Below are 21,652 nucleotides of genomic sequence, written 5' to 3' on the forward strand. Positions count from 1 at the left end.
TGGCTCTTTTAAACAGTTTGTTATCCAGGGCTCTGAAGCTGACCAAGGACGTGATGTCCTTCCTGAGTCCTCATTTACCATTTTTCCCTTAGGTGTGCACTAAAGAAGAGCAGGATGTTCTTCAACGGGACTCAAACAAGAGCCAGAAGCTGCTGAAGAAGCTCATGGCAGGTCAGTAGCAATCCCATACCTGGAGTGTGAAGGGTCCCATCAGTCCTCCAGCAGCAGGAAATCATCTGGATCTGAAAATAAAAACTTGCAGCAGACATGATGGCTTCAAGTGTCATCATCCTTCTCTATGAAGAAGGATCGTGTCCTTCCCCAGAGGCCCCTGGGCTGCTCCTTGTGGGTTCCCAAATCGACCATGTGGACTGGGGCCATGTAGAAGTCCTTGAAAATTTGGATAAGGCTCGTGTGGAATGCGTGCTGGGGCAGATGAAGTGCTGCTGAGGGGTACTGGTTAATATTTTCTACTGGTTCTTCTTCTCAAACACTTATTTTGGGAGCTAAAAACAGGAGCAGAGCCAAGGAGAGCGAGAGGAGATAATCCCCAATCATGGGGATGTTTGAGTTTAGCTGAACTACAACCAAGGTCACAAACTTCTTAGTTGCAAAATGCATTTTGTTGAAGAATTGAGGAAGTGTTTACTCTGGGTCCTGGTGTCAACTTGTCTTTGGAGCTGCTGAGATGGAAAGAGGTCCTCTCAGTCCTTAGGAGTAGCAGCTGGTGGTAGTCACAGTGGTTTTGGTTGGTTTCTTGAGGTTTTGTCCCCTTGCTGGAAACAGTAAGAAAGAAAACATGGTTGCTGGGAATCAGTTTCTCCATCTCTAACAACAGATGATGTGAAAAACCTCCTGAGGTGTGTTGGGAGAGGGCTTCCTTTCTGACAGGCTTGTGGAGGAGCAGACAGGCAGCTGGTTCCGTGTTCCATCATCAGTGACCAAGACACTCTTCATGGATAGAAGAACCTTTAGGAGAGAATTTGGCTTCTAAGAGCAGACTGAAGGCTGGTGGTTGGTGCTGGGCAGAATTCAGACTGCCCAAATTGTTAGGGAAGGAAGAAGGAGACTCAAAGCCCAAGATCCCCTCTCTAAGCACTACCTAGACGTGCTCACTGGAGTATTTAAATGCTCCCTCCTCTTTGGAGGAAGAGTCTGTGAAAGGGACTAGAGGAAAAATCGGGCTTTGGAACTGTCTGGGAAAGGTTTTGAGCTTGGTGCAAAGTTCTTCTCTTGGCTCCTTGAAGAGCATTTGGCTTAGGGGGTGTTTCTGCAGCCAAGCCCACCAAGACTGGGCTCTGAAGAGCAGAGTGTTGAGCTGTGGTTTTTCTCTTTCAGGTGCTGAAAGTTCAAGGAATTTGGATGCCATAAGCAAAGATTTGTTGCCTCGACAAGAAGCTAGACTCCAAGCTGGCCTGGAGATGGCTGTGAAACACAAAGACAAGTTGTTGGAGTTTGACAGGACAAGGTGAGGTACTACTGTGAAGTCACAGAAATGTTCTGGCAGGTTGAGGTACCTTGAGTAGAAACCTCAGAGAGTTCCTTCTAAAACCTGGGCTGTAGCTACAGGCACCTTCAGGTTGGTGGAACAAGAGTCAACCCCTTGAATGGGTCCTGTTGGATGTCATTGCTTTGTGTCCCTTATGGTCCAGCAAGCAGACAGTGGGAAGGAATCAGAGGATCACAGACTGGTTTGGGTTGGAAGGGACCTTTCAGAGTTATCTCCTCCAGCCCCTCTGCAGGGAGCAGGGACATCTGCAACCAGAGCAGGTCGCTCAGAGCATTGTCCATCCTCACCTGGAATGGTTCCAGGGATGAGGCAGTGACCACCTCTCTGGGCAACCTGTTCAAGGCAAATTTGGGGCAGTCAGGGTTGTGCTGCCGTCCTGCTCTCCTCATCTTCTCCCTCTCTGGTTGTCTCTTGCCAGCGTGCGTCGAACCCAGGTCATTGATGACGAATCAGATTACTTTGCCACGGATTCCAACCAGTGGCTGTCCAAGCAGGAGAGGGAAGCCCTCCAGAAGAGAGAACAGGAGCTGCGGGAGCTGCGCCACGCCTCTCGCCTCACCAAAAAAATCACCCTCGACTTCGCGGGGAGGCAGATCTTGGAGGAGGACACCAACATGGCCGAGTACCACAAAAAGTGAGGGACAACCTCCACGCCCAAGAGCGGGGAGGTGGAAACAGGGGTGGGGAGAGGGTCGGGTGTGGGGTTTTGTGTGGGGAGGAGGTGGATGTTGCTCGTAGGGAGTTGTCACGCCTCGTGTTTGCACCTGCAGGCTGGATGAAACCGTTGAAGCCGTGAGCTGTGGCACGCTGGGCAAGGCAGCTGGGAGCCCAGACGCCCAGCTGACCCCAAGTTCTGGTGTCCTAGTGAATCCTCGTCTCCTTCAGCCTGCTCCTTTGGTCAGTAGGGGTCGAGTGGTTTGGTCCAGAGGAGTGACTAACTGTGGGAGAGCTGAGTTTAAGAATCATGGCTTGAAGTACCTCCTGTAGCGCCCCTTTCCAGCCCTGTGGCTGAGAGGTCCACATTAGCCATCTGAGTTGGGGATGGAGAAGGTTTGCTGGTGCCCTGGTCTGATCTCTGCTCTTGGTAGCTTTGGCTGATCTCAGTTTTAGTCTCCTGCCTCCTTTCAGGAGGAGGAAATTCTTCCTCCTCAGGAAGAATTTCTGAGAGTCACCCTGAGGTCGTGTCGCTTTTTCAACTATTTTGGAATCCATTTCTGCCAGATGTCCAAAGGGCACAATCTCTACCCTCAAAATTCCAGTTTAATCGTGGTGTTCTTGGTGTGTGCAAAGTGTTTGAGGGTTCGACAGTTCCCAGTTTTTAGCGCTGATGGCTGTGAATATGCTTTGAAACTTCTGTCTTCCTGTGAACACTCTGAAACGCCAGCAAGCAGATTTGTTCTTTAAATCCATAGAATCGTAGAATCATGGACTGGTTGGGTTGGAAGGGACCTTTCAAGATCATTGAGTCCAAGCCCCCTTCAGGGAGCAAGGAGCAACTAGAGCAGGTTGCTCAGAGCATTGTACAACCTCACCTGGAATGGTTCCAGGGATGAGGTATCCACCACCTCTCTGGGCAGTCTGGGCCAGGGTCTCTCAACCTTCAGCATCCAAAATTTCTTCCTTCTCTCGAGTCTAAATCTCCCTCTTTGAGTTTCAAAGCATCCCCCCTTGTCCTGTCCCAGTAGGCCCTGCTCAAAACCCTGTCTGCAGCTTTCTGATACTTCTAAATACTGAAAGACCACCAGAAGGTCTCCCTGGAGCCTTCTCCAGGCTGAAGAACCCCAACTCTCTCCTGCTGGCCTCCCAGCAGAAGGGTTCCAGCCTTTGGGCCATTGTTGTGGCCTCCTCTGGCCCCACTCCAGCAGGTCCTTGTCTCTGCTGTGCTGAGGACTCTAGCTGGGACATGTAGGGAGGTACTGACATTTTCCTTGTTCCTTTTGAACACTCTCCAGTGGGTGGACCAGACGGGTTTGGTGCCGCAGAGGAGAGTCGCCCACTCCATGGACGCTGGGAACGAGCCTGGCTGGGAGCGGAACAGGCTGCGGATTCAGGATCGAGAGCTGCAGGAGATCTCAGATGATGGCTGGTGCCTCAGCATGCACCAGCCTTGGGCCTCCTTGCTCGTAAAAGGAATCAAGAGGTAAAGGGGTGGCCTGAACTGGGATGAGTCTTGCCTCGTAGGCGAGGTGAGAAGTTGGTGCTACTCAGAGGAGCGCTTTGTACAAAGAGTGACCGGTACCTGCTGGTAGCTCCAGGTTTGGAAGCCACGCTTCCTCGTCCATGCTCTGAGAAGCCAAGGAATGTGTTTTTGTGGGAGCAGCCAACCAGGGAGGCTCAACTTTCCTCACTGGGGGCAAATGTAGTGAGAGGCTGAGATGTCTGCACTGTAGGTGGGTCGTACCTTTCTGGAATTGGGAAGGGAAAAAAAGTTGAAACCATGAAGTATGTTCTCCTGATCTTCTTGTCCATCATAAAGAAGCCTACGGTGACACCAGGCTTTGTTTAAAGACCCATCCACTTGTCATTCCCTTCCCTCTCTGGGCTGGAAATCAGCTTTCAAAGAGAAGTTCCTTCCATCCAGCACATGAATTCACCTTCCTACCATGGAGAGAGAACAAAGAACCTTCTTCAGCCTTTTTTTTCCTCCTCTTTCCTGCCTGGAATTTTTAATTTTGGCCAGCAGAGCTTTTTCCTTTCCCAGACTGAAGAGGCAGCAGATCTCATGGTGCCTTTTTTTTTCACCTGGGCAGCATGGAGCCGCTGCCGCCTGCTCCCAAGCTCCCTAGACCTTTGGAGCTCCTATGTGAATGGTGTCAGCAGATTGTCCTACATGTGTGCTCGGGCCACCGCTGCACTCGTGGACCATCCGTGGTCTTTTTTGGCCCTTGCTCTGAAGCTGGGAGGCCATGCTCTGTGGTGTTCTTTCTTGCCCACCGCAGGGTCTTTCCCGGAGTGCTGCCACGTCACTTGGCCTTCAGAGCTTAGTTTTGGGAATCATGTGGTGGGAAAGTGGAAAAATCTGTCCCTGTGGGTGATTTCTGGTGAAGTCTAAAGTCCTGAATTCTCCTTTGTTCCCCAGGGTGGAGGGCAGGACCTGGTACACGTCCCACAGAGGGCGGTTATGGATTGCAGCTACTGCTAAAAGACCCTCCCCCCAGGAAATCGCCGAACTGGAGACCACCTACAGAATGCTCCTGCAGAAAGGTGAAGTCCTCTCCTCAGATCTTTGGGTTACCTGGTGCACCGAGCCCTCTCTGCTGACCTGTTGTTGCTATTCTGCTTCCAAGTCATACAGCAGGGTTGTCTGCTCCTTCCTTGGGGCATGGAGCTCCTCCTGCACCCCGTGTCCCTCTGGCAGAAGCCAAAGGTCTCAGTGTCTTTCAGTCTCCCACCCTGGTGAAGATCCTGAGCTGGAACAAGAACAATGGGGTGTTAAAATCATTCTAGGTTTTCTGGTTTTTCACTTTGTGAGTGCCTGGAGGGGAGGGAAGGGGGTTGGAAGACATCAGCTCTGGGTGTGGGGATATGGCTCCTGAAGAGAGATTTCTTTTGGTGCAGATGTGGAGTTTCCAAGCGATTATCCCCCGGGATGTCTCCTGGGCTGTGTGGAGGTGACCGATTGTTTATCACAAGAGCAGTTCAGTGAGCAGGTGAGTACAGGGAGCCAACTTTTACAAGCCACAGACTTCTAATGTAGTGGGACTACTCTGTGGCTGTGCTGGGTCGGGGAAGACAGGAACCTGCAAGGATTGAATGTTGTGTGGTGGCTTCTCCCTGGAGCTGGAGGTCGTGGTGGCCTCAGAAGTGACAGTTCTGCTCTGGCTGGGGCACTGAGTCACCAGGAGGAAGGAGCTGTGGGATGTTGTGAGCACCCTTCCACTTGGGAGGATGGACTGGAGAGCTGCAGGGTCTTCATGGAGACCCTGCAGAGAGGATGTCCAGAGCCTCTAGACAGAGGGACAGCTGGGGATGGTGATGCATCAAGACTCCCATGAGAGTCAAGGGATGTTTAAGAGGCCTCCTGAATGAGGCAGGCGATTTGGTGACCAGAGACAGTGAGATGTTTGACGCAGTGAGGCCTTCATCTCAGGCTTCAGCAGCAAGATGTCCCAGAGGTCTTGCCTAGAGGTAGAGACCAAGGAGAAGTGGGACAGCCTGTAGGGAAGGGAGACTGAGTTGGGAGCCTTTTGAGAAAGCTCAACCCCTACAAGTCTGTGGTTGCTGGTGATGTGCATCCACATGCGTTGGCGGATGTCTTTGCGAGGCCACTCTTGCCTCGGGAAGGTCCTGGAGATGAGGAGAGGACCTTGATGACTGTGGAAAGGCAACTACTGCATCCATCTTTAGAAAAGGAAGGAAGGATGATCCTGGACACTTCAGGCCAGTCAGCTTCACTTTGGTCTCTGGGAAATCCAGAGAGACATTCCTCTTGGTAGCCAATTTTGGGCACATGGAGGAGAAGGACACTGGGAATAGCTAGTGGATGTACCTAGGGGTAAAATCATGCTTGACTAACCTGGTGACCTTCTATATCCAACAGACAGAGTGGTTGACTGTCTTGCACTTTTTATTTAGCAAGGCTTTCAGCCTGCTCTCCTGTAGCAAACGTGGCCAGGAGGAGTCATTATGGCCTGGGTAGGTGGACTTCTAGGGTTAAAAACTGGCTGGGTCATCAGGCTGCAAAGTGCAGTGGCGGTGGCCTTGTAATCTCCTTGGAGGCGGTGCTCCTCGGGGCTTTTTCCTCAAACTTCTCCTCTTTAATACATTTAGCAATGACCTAGGGGGGGAAATCAGTAGAGGTGATTATTCCTCTCTGCTCAGCATTGGCTAAACCACATCTGGAATACTGTGGTCACAAAAAAGAGGTTGATGAGCTGGAATGAGGCCACTGGAGGCCACGGAGATGTTTGAGGGCTGGAGCACATGCCCTGTGAAGAAGAGCAGGGGAGCAGAATGACCTTCCACTTCCTGCAAGGAGATGACAGAGCCAGAACCAGGCTCTTTGCTGCTGGTAGTCAACCAAGACCATCTTGTAGGTGGAATAAATGAGTTCCTTGTGAAGGAGGAGGAGGTGGAGACACCAGGCTGCTGGGCATCTCCTTGCTGTGTGGAGTTTGAGCGAGGCAGCAGCAGCTGGGGGCTGCTTCTCGTGAAGTTCCCAACCCCTGTGAGGTTTTTTAGCAGTGAGAGGTGCCTGGAAACGAGAGATGCCAAAAGCATTTCTGATGAGGTCACATCTCTCCTGAGCCGTGGGTGGAAGGAGGAGAGGTTGGAGTACGAGCAGCAGAGGGAGCTTTGGGACAAGGATACGATGACATCTGGAAGAGTATTTAGGAGCAAGCCTGGGGAGGGTGAGAGGAAAGGACACTGGGACCAGCATCACGTTTTTCTTCTCTAGCATCCACCGATTTGCAGGTCGGTCTTAAATGGGCAAAGTATTTATAATTCCTAATATGTTGCCTTTTTATGGTGGTTTTGGCCATTTTTTCTCAGGATTGCTTTATCAAGGCCTGGCCCAGGCTGCCCAGGGCACTGGTGGAGTCCCCATCCCTGGAGGGGTTTCCAAGCCATGGAGATGTGGTGCTGAGGGACATGGGTCAGTGGTGACCAGGCAGTGCTGGACTTGATGATCTGAAAGGTCTTTTCCAACCTAAATGGTTCTGTAGTTCTATGATATTAGGTGGGTTGAATTCAGAGATCTGAGCATCTTTCTGGAGTTGCTTTAGGAGGAAACGTGTGATGAAGCCACCATGGAGCTTTGACTCACACCTCTCTTGCCGTTCTCAAGGGAGACCAAAACTCTTCCTGGTCTTATCCCTCCTCCACTCTTCCATGAGTTCTCTATCCTTTTGATGCTGTCACCCTCTCCCTGTTTAGTACCAGATGCAGATGGTTCCCTCCTGTTTACAACTTCTCTCGGGTTGCTGATGAAGACGTTAGTGGCACCTTGATGGTATTTTTCTATCATTATCCTCATTGAATTCTCCTTTTTTTTTTAATGTTAGTCCTCAAAACCCCAAATCAAACAACAATTCCCCATTTTGTTGGGTGCTGCACCAACAGAGTCAGGCTCAGACCCTGCCCCGAGCACTTGTGTTACTGTGAGAGACTTATTTCATGGAGTCGTGGAGTGGTTTGAGTTGGAAGGGACCTTAAAGATCATCTCATCCCAACACCCCTGTCATGGACCTCCCACTAGACTAGGTTGCTTAAAGCCCCATTGTTTGGTGAGGCATTGGCCGAGGCTGCCCAGAGAGGTAGTGGAGTCCCCATCCCTGGAGGGGTTCAAAAGATGTGTGGCGTGGCACTTGTGGACATGGTTTAGTGGTCATGGGAGTGCTGGGTTGACGGTTGGACTGGATGATCTTGGAGGTTTTTTCCAGCCATAGTGATTATAAGGGAGCAGAGGAAGAGCAGGAAGGAGATGTCCTTGTGATTAACATCACCCTTACGTCAGATGACATCACCTTAATCCCAGTTGTGCTGCTTCCTGGCTGAACTACTTCAGTTCCTTCCCACGTGGAAAATGAAGCAGCGCTTGGTTCTCAGGGGTTATTTACACCTCGTTGTACTGCTCCAAGCTTCGCTGCTTGGATTGAAGCTTCTCTAGGAGTTCCGGGTGGGTTGGAAAGTCCACCCTAGGTATCACCTGCTTCATCAGAAGCAAACCTGCTTTCTGGATTGAACCCTGGTGCTGAGCGCAGGCTCTTGGCTGGTGCCAGAGCCTCTTAAATCTCAGTGTTTCCAGTTGAGCTTTGCACATCTTGCACCTCCTCGGAGCGTGTTCTGGGCTCGTTTCCTTCTCTTCCTGGCAGCCACCCAAAAAACCCTTGGTGGAGACCAGAATGATCCCTTTGTTATGCTCCAAAGGTGACCTGGAAACTTTATTTCCCCCCCCCTCCCGCCATGGAGATTTGAACATTGACGTCACCAACACCCTGAGTGGAGACAGGAGCTGCTTGGCTTTTCCTACGTGAGGTGTTGGTGACCTCAGCTGGGGAGATGCAGGATGAGGTGGGCAGGGCCTGGCAGGAGGCTGAAGCTGTTTCAGTGTCCTCTGGATGGGGACTTTGATCCTGGAGACTGTAACTGGAAAAAGAATGTTTCCACTGCTGCTATTTTAGTAGTCACTAGGTGTGATTGGACTTGCTTGGGATGGGAGCACACACCCGTGCTGATATCTAGATGCAGATATGATCTTGGGCTGAAAAATTGGGTAGCTCTGTCTGATGGGAGGAAAGTGGTTGTTTTTTACTTCTAGGTGTCCACTTAGCATCCTAAATCTGCAGGAGGGAACACGTCCAAGCTAATTTTGTGCCACAAGATTGCAACTGTCATTCAAAGACAATTAAAAGGTCCAGAAAAGGGCAAAACGAAGCTGGTGAAGGGTCTGGGGAACATGTTTTCTGAGGAGTGGCTGAGGGACCTGGGGGTGTTTAGCTTGGAGAAGAGGAAGCTGAAGGGAGACCTTCTTGTGCTCTCCAACTCTCTGGCAGGAGGCTGGAGTGAGGTGGGTGTTGGTCTCGTCTCCCAAGGAACCAGCAATAGGGTGAGAGGCAATGGGCTGAAGTTGCCCCAGGGGAGGTTTTGGATGAATATTTGGAAGAATTTCTTCCCTGGCAGAGTGGTGAGGCCTTGGCCCAGGCTGCCCAGGGAGGTGGTGGAGTCCCCAGCCCTTGAAGGGGTTAAAAAAAACATGTGGACATGGCACTTGGGGAGATGGTTTAGTTAAACATTCATCTGGCGTGTGGATGAAGCTTCACTGGGTTTCCCGCCGCGTAAAGTCCCCCCTGGTTGGTGGTTCTGGGAGCAGAGGAGACCTGCAGCTGGTTCAGCTGATGGACAGTAAGAGCTGGGGGAGTTTTTCCTTCGGTGAAGCGCTTTGGTTTCCATCAGAGCCTCTCCTCAGGCTCCAGAAGCCAGCAGGTTTCCTGAGGCCACTGCTCAGGCTGTGAAGATGAAGGACGGATTGTCACTTGATGATGATTAATTTAGGAATGCATTAACATGCCAAGGAAATCGAATGATAGAGGCTCGCTTGCCCTCTCCTCCGCTTTCCTAGACCCTAGGGATGAAACCAAGCCAAGGCTGAAGCAGATGACTTAATTAATGATGACTGTGGACTTAGCCTCTGCTACCATTTCAGCAAAACCAGGCAGTGATCTGAGATCTCTGTGGATGGCTTTGCAGCTCTGCCTTAGGAGGGGATTTTAGGAAGCTGGTTGAAGGTGTCTGATGGAATGAGAAGCAGGTGCCCTGTTTTCCCCCCTATCTCCTCCTCCCGTCACCTCTTTGCTCCTCATGGGATGAAAATGGCTCTTCCCTCTGAGCCCAGTACACCGCCGAGCATTTTTCCAAGCCCACCCAGTTCCTCCCAATGGTTGTGAGGCCCCCCATGAACATCTCATGCCCTCCTCGTGCTGCTTGTGGGGTCCACCACAAGCAGGGGCTTCCCCAGGTGCGGATTTGAGCTGCGAAAGGGTGGTGGTGGCTGCAGGACCTGCAACACCACGAGCTCTCCAGCTCTCCCCACGGGCTGCTCGGCCATGTAAATCCCATTCCGTCTCCATCTCCAAGTCCTGTTGGGACTTCCCACATCCCGATGACTCCCTTGGAACCCCAAGGATTCCGCCGCAACGCGGCAGAGCTGGGCTCGAGGCTTCCAGGGTGGCAAACGCCCACCGGGTGGATCCGGCCGGCTTGGGGAAGGATCCTGGGGTTGGTCCCAGGCTGCCACGTCTGGGTCTGGTTGTGTCCCAGCTAAGCCTTGAAGGAGGGACAGAGGGTGGGATCTGCGAGCAGCAGATGGAAGCTCTCAAAAGCAGCAGGGAGGATGTTGACTGCAACAATGCATCAAGGCTGCGGTTTGTAACCTCAAGAGTAAGGCAGTTAACTTTTTTTTTCCTTTTTCTTCTTCTTTTTTTTTGTCTTTTTCTTCTTTTTTTTCTTTTTCTTTTTTTTGCTTTTTCACAAAGACATTTTGATTGCCAAATCCATAACCATTAGCAGCTGTGGTTTTGAGCTGTTCCTTCCTCACACGTCGCAGTCTAGACCTGACAGGCTTTCAAACAAAAGTTTGGCTGCCAACTTTTGTTTGTGTTTCTTTACGTTCCTGGGTTGTTTTTTTTGTTTTTGTTTTTTTTTTATCCTTTTTTTTTCTGCCCCATTCTGTGGATTTAGATCGAATGTCAACACATCCAGCCTCCGTGGAGGGGCTTCTCTTCATCCACGTGGTCTTCTGCAGCTGAGGGCAGCTTGTTGGGTTCCTCGGGTGCATGTTCACAAGGCTGCTGTACTGGCTGGTTCTGCCTCAGGCTAGAAAATTTGGCTTTTCTAGAAAGTTGGATCTGGTTTGAGGTTTCTGTTTAGGAAAATGTTACGTTGCTCCCGGGCCAGAGGCTGCTCGGCCTGGGTTGAGGCAGAAGGAGTGAGTCCTTAAAAGATGATGCTTGAAAATGTTCTTGGAGTTGGAGGCGTGAGGCGAGACCGTGTCATGAGGGAGATGAGACCTCGGAGGGATGCTCTGCAAGCTCTGTCCAGCACTGGAGCTCTGAGTCCGGAGAAGGTAACATGGAGCAGCGGCAGACCTGGATCTCCTGGCTCAGGCGATGGTGCCCGTTGCCAGTTGAGTGTCACCTTTGGGTCACCATGCCCTAGAGCACTTCAGGATGAAGGGTTGTTCTTCCTGACGTCAACTGACTCCACTCCACTGAGGAGCTTCTGCACTGGATCACTTCTGGCTGTGGCAGGGCCCCAAAGGGGGGGCGTGGAATGCTGATGGTGCCCAAACTGGAATGGAGGATCTTGCAGCACCTACAACTGGATGTGCCTCTTCTCTCTCCTCTCTGATGGCTCCGTTTCTCCCACATCCAGGTGGGATGCTGCAAATGCTCCTCTTTGGCTGCAACACCCCTGGAAGCTCCCAATTTTCTGTGTTCAAACCCCTAAAGAAGGATTTCCTAGGTGGATGGTGAGTGATTTCCCCCTGGAGAGGAGGACAAAATGCCTGGGTGGTGGCTAATCCCCTGCTGACGCGTGAAGGAAGAGCAGATCCACCTTTCCCACAAATCACCAGGAAAACATGGTGAAGGGATTGAGGGAATCTGTGCTCAGCTCCCCGGGGGGATGCCTCAGATCCTGCTCCTCACCCGTGGCCACGGGGCTTCCCAGATTCCCAGGGGAGAGCCCACAGCCTCCCTTTGCCTGCTGGGAAAAGCCCATTTATCGCCGCTGCCATTGCAGCAGCTCCACCAGGATGAGTTTTTTTTCTCCCTTTGAGTGCATTTTATGGTGAGCTCTCTTGCCAACACGTGGGCTCCACTTGCTTTTATTCTTTCCAGAAAGTGTCACTTTCCAGCCCTGCCTCTTATTTCCAGACTCTTGGAGAGCATCAAGGAAAGGAAGGTTGGAGCTGCGTTTCCCCCTGTTGTTCACCGACTCGTTGTGCCAGGAAAATGATTCAACCCTTCCTGTTGTTAACCTTGGAGAACATCTCAACCACCTTCTCGTTGCCGGTGCCCTCGGGCCACCTGCTGGCAGCTGTAAGATGGAGAAGATGGTGGTGGCCAACCAAAGGACCACAGGTTCCAGTGTGCAACTCTCCAGCTGGCTCCTCACCCACCCCTGCGCTGGGGTTCAAGCCAACACAGCCTGTCAGGGAAGGGGGAAAAAACCTGAGGCGCTCAGGACAGCTCTTCTCCATGGGCTTGTTTTTCCCAAATACTGAGGTGGAGTTGGGATAAGCGCTTAAGGATTCCAAATCCCATGTTATTATTGGTGAGCCTGCGTGGCCATTGCACCCTGCTGCTGTCTTTCCCCAAAATTAGGGGTAGAAAAGAGTTATTTGAAGAGATTGGGTGGGGGGAAGAGCAGCTTAGCAGGATTTTGTTGTTCTCAAATGCCAGAGGAGGTGGGTTCGTGTCTCTGCTGGCTTCTTTGCTCTTTCAGTGTGGGCTGCTGAGTAGGGAAGCTGGTGGCCGTGCTGCTATTTCTGGTGGTGACAAGCTGGTGGTGAAAACAAAACGTAGGGAATGTTCATCAGCAGTTATCCATGCTTGCAGCTCCGCTGGGTGGCTGGTGGGGACATCTGAGATCCCCTTCATACACGTTCAAAGTACTGGCTTCAACCAGAGGGAGAACCCAGTGGTGGGTTTTTGGAGAGCCCAACTTGAGATCTGCTTGGGTGTTTTGGGGTTCATTGCCCCTGCTAATCTCTTCTACAAAGCTTGGGGGCAGCAGACGGAAGCATGGCCAGCGTGGGGATGGGGAAGGGCAGTGGCTGCGCCAATGCTGGCGTGCGTGGGGCTGGGAGCGGGGGAGCCGTGGGCTGGAGCAGTTGGCAAGCTCAGCCGGCTGCTTATAGCCCACGGAGCGCGCCGGTCTCCCAAATGCCTCGGCACAAGCCCACTGTGAGGTGGCAGAAGATCTAAGAGGAGGCTGAGTAATTTTTTTTTTTTTACACTGTGGTTAGATTGCATAACCCCTCACAGAATCTCAGCATGGTAGAAGTTGGATGAGACTTCTGGCCATCATCTTGTCCAACTCCCCTGCTCCCGGTTGCCCAGGATGGTGTCCAGGCAGGTTTGGGATCTCTCCAGAGAAGGAGACTCCACAACCTCTCTGGGCAGTCTGCTCCAGGTACTGCCATCCCCACAGCAGAGAATTTTCTCCTCCTGGTCAGGTGGAACCTCCTGGGTTCCAGTTTGGGCTCATTGCCCCTTGTCCTCTTGCTGGGCATCACTGAGAAGAGTTTGGCCCCAGCATCTGGCCCTCACCTCAGCATCTTCAGAGCTCCCAGAGCTGAACTCTCTCCAGTGGCTCCCTGTTCCCGCTGAACTCGGGAGCCCTCTTGAACTGGGGAATCCAGAACTGGACCCAGTTCTCCAGAGGTGGCCTCACTAGGGCAGAGCAGAGATGGAGGAGAACATCCCTCCACCTGCTGGCCACACTCTTCTTCATGCACCCCAGGAGACCATTGGTCTTGGCCACAAGGGCCCATTGCTGGCTCATGGTGGCCTTTTTGTCCCCTGGCACTCCCAGGTTCTTCTCTGCAGAGCTGCTTTGCAGCAGGTCAACCCCTAACAGAAGGTCTCTCTTGAGCTCTTCAGCTCATCTGCAGGATTGGAGGAGGGTGGGTTTTCTCCTTGAGGGCCAACCTGGCATCTGGAAGTTGAGTTGCAACCTGGTAGGGGAGATGTCAAAGCCTGGAGTACTGCCACCTGTCTTATATACACCCTCAGGATCCTAACCATGAATGCCCTCGAAATGAAGAAGGATCATCCCCCATCAGACCCCTGCCTGGGTTTGATTCCTGGTCTCCAGTGGAGAAGGGATTGTGGTTTCCCTCTGAGTTGATCTTTTATTTGAACAGCTGCTGTTGTGGCTCCTCTACTGGGGACAGGCTTTGTCTTCTCTCTCTGGCACACCAGATGTGGCTTTTGGGCCTTTACTACAAGTCTTGGGTTTGCTGAAGAGCTTGATGGGAAGTGGCCGCTCTCTGTGGGGTGTAGTAGTTGGGAGTGATTTTGTTCTCTATCTCCTAAACTTAGCATGTTGTAGGTTGTGGAGCGACTCGGCTGGCTTCCTACAGCAGCAACTTTGAGAAATGAGGTTTTGTTCCTCATCAGATGCTTGGGCAACATTGGAAAATCCAAAACAGAGGCAAACATGTTTGGTGTCTTGGTGGCAGTGTCTCAGTTCAGAGCCTAAGTCATTGAATCAGAGAATCGTGGACTTATTTTGGTTGGGAAAGACCTGTAAGGTTGAGTCCAACTGTTAACCCAGCACTGGCGGGTCACCACTGACCCATGTCCCTCAGCACCACATCTCCATGGCTTGGAAACCCCTCCAGGGATGGGGACTCCACCACTGTCCTGGGCAGCCTGGCACAGCTCTGGACAACCCTCATGGGGAACAAATTGTTCCTCAGGTCCCACCTAAACCTACCCTGGGGCAACTTGAGGCCGTTGCCTCTTGTCCTGTTGCTTGTTCCTTGGGAGAAGAGCCTGACCCCCACCTGGCTCCAGCCTCCTGTCAGGGAGCTGTGGAGAGCCAGAAGGTCTCCCCTGAGCCTCCTTTGCACCAGGCTCAGCACCCCCAGGTCCCTCAGCTGCTCCTACCCACAATTGGGCTCTAGACCCTTCCCCAGCAGCTTCTTTGCCCTTCTCTGGCCATGCTCCAGCTGAACAGTCACTGTTAGGGGAGGCATCTTCAGCATGGGGCAGGTGGGTGCCGATGTCCTAGCGCCAAGTGAAGCTGCAGAAAGACCTGTGGTGTTAGAGGAGTGCCACTGTTCAGCCACGTTGACTGTCCTGAGTGTGTTGGTGACCCGATGAGATAGTGCAGATGTATCTCATCAGGAAGTATCTATAGGCTCCTACCAGGCCCCGGCCACGTGCTCCTGCCATTCTCCAGCTTCACCAGACACTTCTTTGAGCAGTTCAACCCATTAACCCACCAGAAAAGTGACTTCACCCAAAAGCTCCTGAAATTTCTACAGGATAAATGAGTTGAATTGACTTGTGGAAGGGACCAGAAGAAGATGGGGAACCCTAGTTCAGCATCTTGTGAGGGTTCAACATCTTGTGGGTGCTCAGCTTCATCTTCTCCATCTGGGAGCATCTCGTCTGTAGGCAGAGGAAACTATTACAGCTTTTCCTCAGCTCCAGCAGGTAGGAATATTTCACTTTTGTTCTTCACCAGGATGGGAGAAGAGGTTTCCAGGGTAGGTACAACAGGAAGCCTGAAATGTAGCTGCAGGACAAGGAGCTCCTTCCCACCTCCCTGGAGCAAGTTGCCAGAGGAAGGAGCGAGGCTGTTAAAAAGCAGGACACGAAGGGATTGGGCACTTGTACAGAAATGGGTGTGAAGCCATGGAATCCACCTCAGCCATGTTCTCCAGCTGAGCTGGAAGCTCTTGCAGCTGAAGGTTGGAGCCTGGTTTTGGGTGAAAGCTGTTGGTGGAGAACCCAGCCTGGTTGTTGTCTTCACTGCTGATCTCAGGGGACCTGCTATGGGGATGCTCCCTGTGTGGGGGGCTGTGAGGTTTGAGAGAGGGAACATGGTGGTCCACCTGGACTCCCTAGGACCATGCTCCCGTGGTCTGTTTGGACAAAGTTTCCTGGGCTGGAGCACCTTCGTGGTGTGTCCTCTCCTCCGTGCCTCTTAGCGCAAGGTCTGTGGCCCATGGAGGATCTGAAGTGGTGGCTGATCTATAAATTTCTTCACTGCTGTTTTACATCTCACTTCTGGACAGTGGTGAGGCTGAGCAGCATCTAGACAGACTTTGGGGAGCTTCTCTCACTGTGTGTGTATTTTCTTGGTGCTTTTTCCCCCATGGTGAATAGTCTGGTTTGGGTTTGAAGGGAGCTTTAAAGGTCATCTAGTCCAACTGCCCAGCAGGGACATCTGCAACTAGAGCAGGTTGCTCAGAGCCTTGGCCAATCTCCTAGAATGGTTCCAGGGATGGGGCAGCAACCACCTCTCGGGGCAACCTGGGCCAGGGGCTCACCACCTTCAGCACCAAAACTTTCTTCCATCTTTCTCATCTCCATCTCCCCCTTTGAGTTTCAAACCATCCCCCCATGTCCTGCCCCAACAGGCCCTTCTCAAAAGTCTGTCCCCAGCTTTCTGACAGGCCCCTTGAAGTCCTGGCAGGCCCCCAGAAGGTCTCCCCAGCTGGAGCCTTCTCCTCTCAGGCTGCCCAAGCCCAACTCTCTCCTGCTGGGCTCCCAGCAGAGGGGTTCCCCCCTCGGGTCATTGCTGGGGCTCCTCTGGCCCCACTCCAGCAGGTCCCTGTCTCTGTGCTGAGGACTCCAATAAAAATTCTTGACCTGGTTTAGTCTGAGCCTAGACACGACTGATCCTTTAAACAAACTCCAACTCCTCAGCTCCTGACCCACACTTGATCTGACTCTGGGTTTTGTGTGTTTTTGTTTCACAGTTTCCAGATCTGAGCCAAGAGTCGGGGTCTCCATTTGTCTTCATCTGCACCAATCCCCAGGAGATGGTTGTGAAGTTTCCCATCAAAGGAAAACAAAAAATCTGTAAGTAGTAAAGTCACCACAGATGCCCCCCTGGGCCTTTGGTGCCTGCTTGATGAGCTCACAACCTTTAGCCCCTTGCTCCTGGAGCTGGAGATCTTTGTTTAATGACTCAGATAAATCTGTAATATATTTTGGTTTCTGCTGTCTCCAGTTCCCCTCTTCCTAGACGTGTAGGATCCTGCCCCTGGGGAGGAGTAACCTCCCTTGCACCACTACAGGTGAGGGGTGACCTGCTGGGAAGCAGCTCCACGGAGGAGGACCTGGGAGTGCTGGGGGAGAGCAAAGGTCACCATGAGCCAGCAATGGGCCCTCGAGGCCAAGAAGGCCAATGGTCTCATGGGGTGCATGAAGAGTGGGGGCAGCAGGCTGAGGAAAGTTCTCCTTCTTCTCTACTCTGCTCTACTGAGGCCACCTCTGAAGTCTTGGGTCCAGTTCTGGGCTCCCCAGTTCCGCAGGGGCAAGGAGATACTGGAGAGGGTCCAGCTCTGGAGGCTCTGAAGATGCTGAGGGGCCTGGAGCATCTCTGGGATGAGGAAAGGCTGAGAGCCCTGGGGCTGTTGAGCTGGAGAAGAGAAGACTCAGAGGGGATCTGATCCATGCTGGTCAAGAGGCTGGGGCCAGACTTGTGTCAGTGGTGCCCAGTGACAGGACAAGGGGCAACGGGCACCAGCTGGAACCCAGGAAGTTCTACCTGGCCAGGAGGAGAAAAATTCTCTGCTGTGAGGGTGGCAGAGCCTGGAGCAGGCTGCCCAGAGAGGTTGCGGGGTCTCCTTCTCTGGAGAGATTCCAAACCCACCTGGACACCATCCTGGGCACTCTGCTGTGGGTGACCTGCTGGAGCAGGGGGGTTGGATGAGATGATATCCAGAGGTCTCTTCCCACCCCTGCCAGTCTGTGACTCCATGATCCAGGCTAGATCCTTGCCTGTGGTTCAGAATGACCCCTGAGTGAGGCCCCAAAGCAGCGAGAGCTCCAGGAACCAGATGGATGTTCTCCATCTTCAGGCTGGCAGGATGGGCAGTCCTGGCAGAACTCGTGGGGAAGTGCTGCAGCATCTGCCCATGCTTTGCTTGCCAACGTCCCTAGTCCCTTTTATGAGCCACCAGACCCTCCATGGGCTGCCAACTACTCTGGAAATAAATGGGAGGAGGGATGGAGCAGCCAGGGAGCTCCAGCCTGGTCAGCAGCCCGGGGAAGGCTTGAAAAATTAATTTGACGAGCTAAAAGCAGCAGAAGCAGAAATAGTCTTGGCTGCTTGGCAGAGCTGATGACCAGGTTTGAGGGTTTTCTCCCTCCTCTCCACTCAGAGAAGCACCATTCTCCCACAGCTTCCTCTTCCCACAGCTTCCTTCTCCCAAGCTTGCAGATGACACCAAGCTGAGTGGTGAGGTCATCCAGCTCTGATGCCCTCAACAAAGGAGGGACATGAACCTGTTGGAGCAGGGCCAGAGGAGGCCACAAAAATGATCTGAGGGCTGGAGCACCTCTCCTGTGAGGCAAGGCTGAGAGAGCGGGGGTTGTTCAACCTGGAGAAGAGAAGGCTTCAGGGAGACCACCTGGTGGCCTTCCAGCACCTGAAGGGGCCTAAAGGAGAGCTGGGGTAGGACTGTTTGCAAAGGTGTGTAGAAACAGGACAAGAGGTGATGGTTTTAAACTAGAACAGGGGAGAGTTAGATGATACATGAGGAAGAAGTTCTTCACTAGGAGGGTGGTGAAACACTGGAACAGGCTGTCCAGAGAAGTGGTGGAGTCCCCATCCCTGGAGACATCCAAGGCCAGGCTTGATGGGGCTCTCCAGGAGGCTGGCTCTTTGCTGTGCTGCCTTGTTGAAGGTCACCGTTCTTTTCTTCCTCTCCCTTCTGGAGGAAGAAGACCATCCTTGCTTTATCATGGGCAAGGAGAGGGGGACAGTGACGTTCCTCCAAGGATCCTCCATCGCCCACCCGGCTTGCTCGCTGGGCCTGGCTTTTGGTTTCTTGCAGGCGTTGCCCAAATGCCATGTTCTGTTGTCCTGCTCCTCTGCCAGGTGGGAAAGTGGAGCTGGCAGAGAAGTCACCAAGGGCTCTGAAGGGCAAGGGGAGGCAGCATTGGCTTCGGGTCATAGAACCATAGAATTGTTTTGGTTGGAAAAGAGCTTTCAGATCATTGAATCCAACCATCATCCCAGCACTGCCAGGTCACCACTGACCCATGTCCCTCAGCACCACATCTCCACGGCTTGGAAACCCTTCCAGGGATGGGGACTCCGCCTGGGACAGCCCTGGACAACCCTCAAGGGCAAGAAATTGTTCCTCAGGGCCAACTGAAACCTCCCTTGGGGCAACTTGAGGCTGTTTGCTCTTGTCTTCTTGCTTGTTCCTTGGGAGAAGAGCCTGACCCCCACCTGGCTCCAGCCGTGTGTCAGGGAGCTGTGGAGAGCCAGAAGGTCTCCCCTGAGCCTCCTTTGCTCCACGCTCAGCACCCCCAGGTCCGTCAGCTGCTCCTCACCACACTTGGGCTCTAGACCTTTCCCCAGCTTTGTTGCCCTTCTCTGGCCCTGCCCCAGCCCCTCAAGGTCCTTCTGGGAGTGAGGGGCTCAAAACTGACGCGAGGATTTGAGGTGTCATGTCCCCAGTGCCCATCCCAGAGGGACAATCCATGCTGTAGCCCTGCTGGCCTCACTGATGCTGATCCAGGCAAGGATTCTGGTGGCCTTCTTGGCCACCTGAGCACACGCTGGCTCATCTGCAGGCAGCTCTCCACCAACCCTGCCAGGCCCTTTTCCACCAGGCACTTTCCGGCCTCTCTTCCCCCAGCCTGGAGTGTTCCAGGGGGTTGTTGTGACCCAAGTGCAGGACCCGGGCCTTGGCCTTGTTGAACCTCATCCCATTGGCCTTGGCCCATCGATCCAGCCTGGCCAGGTCCTATTCAAGTCCCACCAAAGCAGCCTGCTTTGGGTACCTGGATGTCGAGTTCTTCTCCTCCTGGCTGGATTTCTCCATGTCCAGCATTCCATCGGGCAGGCTGGGAACGCCTGGTTCCTCAAGGACATTAATGGGATGTGACAGGAACACGCTAACTAGGAGACCTTGGTGCCTCCAGCTGCTTTGCATTGCAGAGAGCGTTTCAAGAGCAGGAGCACCGAGGAGTTATCACGCCTTGGCGTTTTCTCTTCCTCTCTTTCCAGGGAAGCTGGATGCCAAGATCCATCAGGGAGCAAAGAAGGGGTTAATGAAGCAGAAGGAGCTGGGATGAGTGGCGGGGGAGCAGCATCCACAGTTTGAAGGGTGCCTGGATTGTCCTCGACTCTGGAACACCAGCTGGAGCCTAGAGTGGTTTGAGGTATCTCTTTATCCCTTGGATTCACAAAGCATTAAAAAAAAATCTGTCTGCATCTGTTTCTTGACAGCCCTGGGAGGTCACATGTTGCCGACGAGGGTTGAGTGGGAGGTGGAGCTGGATGGGGTGGGAATCAACCAAGCACTGGCAACTCCATGTCCCACCACGTCCTGGGATGGGAGCTCGCCAGGCCAAGTCCAGGTCTGCCCTGGCTCGGGCAGTGTCTCCATCCCCAACTTGTGGCTCGAGCTCTCATGGCTGGATACGGTCAGACACATCACAGTGCTGGCCTCACAGAGGCCAAGAAGCTGGGGAGAAGCTGAAGGAGAAGTTGGGGAGAACGAGGGAGAAGCTGAGGGAAAAATTGGGGAGAAGTTGAGGGAGAAGCTGAGGGAGAATCTGGGGAGAAGCTGAGGGAAAAGTTGGGAAGAAACTGGGGAGAAGTTCAGGGAGAAGCTGGGGAGAATCTGAGGGAGAAGCTGAAGAGAAGCTGAGCCCTGCCCTGTGTGTGCTCAGCTGAGGCTCTGCTCCTGGTTGGAGCCTGTCTGCTCGCAGGAGCTTGTCCTTCCAGCTTTTGGCATCTCCAGGAAGCACCCAGCCTCATGTCCTGAGGTGTCTCAGAGCAGCAGCTCCCCCCAGAAGCCACTTCCTCCCCCACCAGCTGAGTTCAAAAGAGGAGGAGGAGGAGGGTGTGGCACCTTCCCACCAGCGCTGCCGTTTGCCCTGGGAGTTGCCTCCCTGGAACATCTCTCCTAGAGATGGAAGGGTCAACCCTTGAGTAGCTGCCCCAAAGGCAGTGCTTGTGGGACCAAGAAATGTCCAGAAGATACTTTTTACCAATCCTTAAAAAAACTGAAGGAAAACACAACTTGAATTTGTTACTGTAGGTCATATTTGGGCCCACCAGCCTTGGGTTTGTGCTGCGCAAGGACAGTGTCTCCTCTTCATCACGATAAGGAAGAAGTTCTCCATCCCTTCTGGCCTAAATGAATGTTCTTCTCATCCCTCTTTTCCTGCTGCTTTAAACCTCTTCTGGCTCCCCTCCCACCTGCCCCAGCCCCAAAAGCCCAAGGAATGTGGTGATGGCACCCAAAACTCATCCCTTCACGATGTCCCACCTCCTTCGCCAGGGCTTTAGGTCTTGTGTTGTTCTCGTTTTGGGGGTGAAAAGCATCAGAAGAACCTGTCTCCTTTGGCGTTGGATTCCACGCTCCATCCCCAGGGGTGGTGGCACCTCTCTGGGCTGGGATGACCATGGAGATGGTGGTTCCTGCTCCGTGACCTTCCCTGCAGGGCCGTCTCCCGGTGGTGCCGGGGTGCCCATTTGGCTCTGTGCTCTTGCTGCACCGGTTCCCCTTGCTTGGGACCTGTGCTGGGCTGGTTTTGGGGTGTCCTGGGGCCAGGGCTGGGACACCCCACACTGAGATTGAGCTTCATCTTAGTGCGAGGCTGGCACTGAGGTCTGGGAGATGGGACTGGAGGGTCTCAGGGACGTGCCATCTTCAGGGCTGGAGGTCCTGATTTTGGGAAGGAAGATGCCCCCTCCATCTAACGTGGGAAAGCTGTGTGGGGACGCCGTGTGACTTCGTGGTGTGTGACGTCACCAGGTTTGGGGGTGGATGTGGCTACCTCGGGGGGCAACCAGGGCGGTGAACCTTCTTGCCCGCTCCTGACGCCTGTGTGAGCCAAAAAAACCTGCCCGAGCACTTGGAGACCCGAACCGTGTGACCGCGCGGGGCTGGCGACCCACGGGCCACCCCACAGCGGGTAAAACACCCCC

General features: G+C 53.1%; 1 protein-coding gene across 1 annotated transcript in view; it reads left to right on the top strand.

Annotated features, from left to right (window-relative positions):
- The window catches only part of TRIP4 (thyroid hormone receptor interactor 4), a gene marked incomplete at its 5' end in the record, with an annotated part of 21,558 nt that extends 1,757 nt beyond the window's left edge, over positions 1-19,801 (top strand). Inside the window, 9 exons of the mRNA XM_008939292.1 lie at positions 93-171; positions 1,339-1,468; positions 1,929-2,144; positions 2,281-2,407; positions 3,463-3,650; positions 4,590-4,714; positions 5,069-5,160; positions 16,452-16,554; positions 19,721-19,801. Coding sequence (XP_008937540.1) covers positions 93-171; positions 1,339-1,468; positions 1,929-2,144; positions 2,281-2,407; positions 3,463-3,650; positions 4,590-4,714; positions 5,069-5,160; positions 16,452-16,554; positions 19,721-19,788 — 1,128 coding nt within the window. The remainder of the gene's footprint in view (positions 1-92; positions 172-1,338; positions 1,469-1,928; positions 2,145-2,280; positions 2,408-3,462; positions 3,651-4,589; positions 4,715-5,068; positions 5,161-16,451; positions 16,555-19,720) is intronic.
- Positions 19,802-21,652: the final 1,851 nt, after the last annotated feature.

The sequence above is a fragment of the Merops nubicus genome, unplaced genomic scaffold (genome assembly GCF_000691845.1).
Source record: "Merops nubicus isolate BGI_N331 unplaced genomic scaffold, ASM69184v1 scaffold23394, whole genome shotgun sequence".
Lineage (NCBI taxonomy): Eukaryota > Metazoa > Chordata > Aves > Coraciiformes > Meropidae > Merops > Merops nubicus.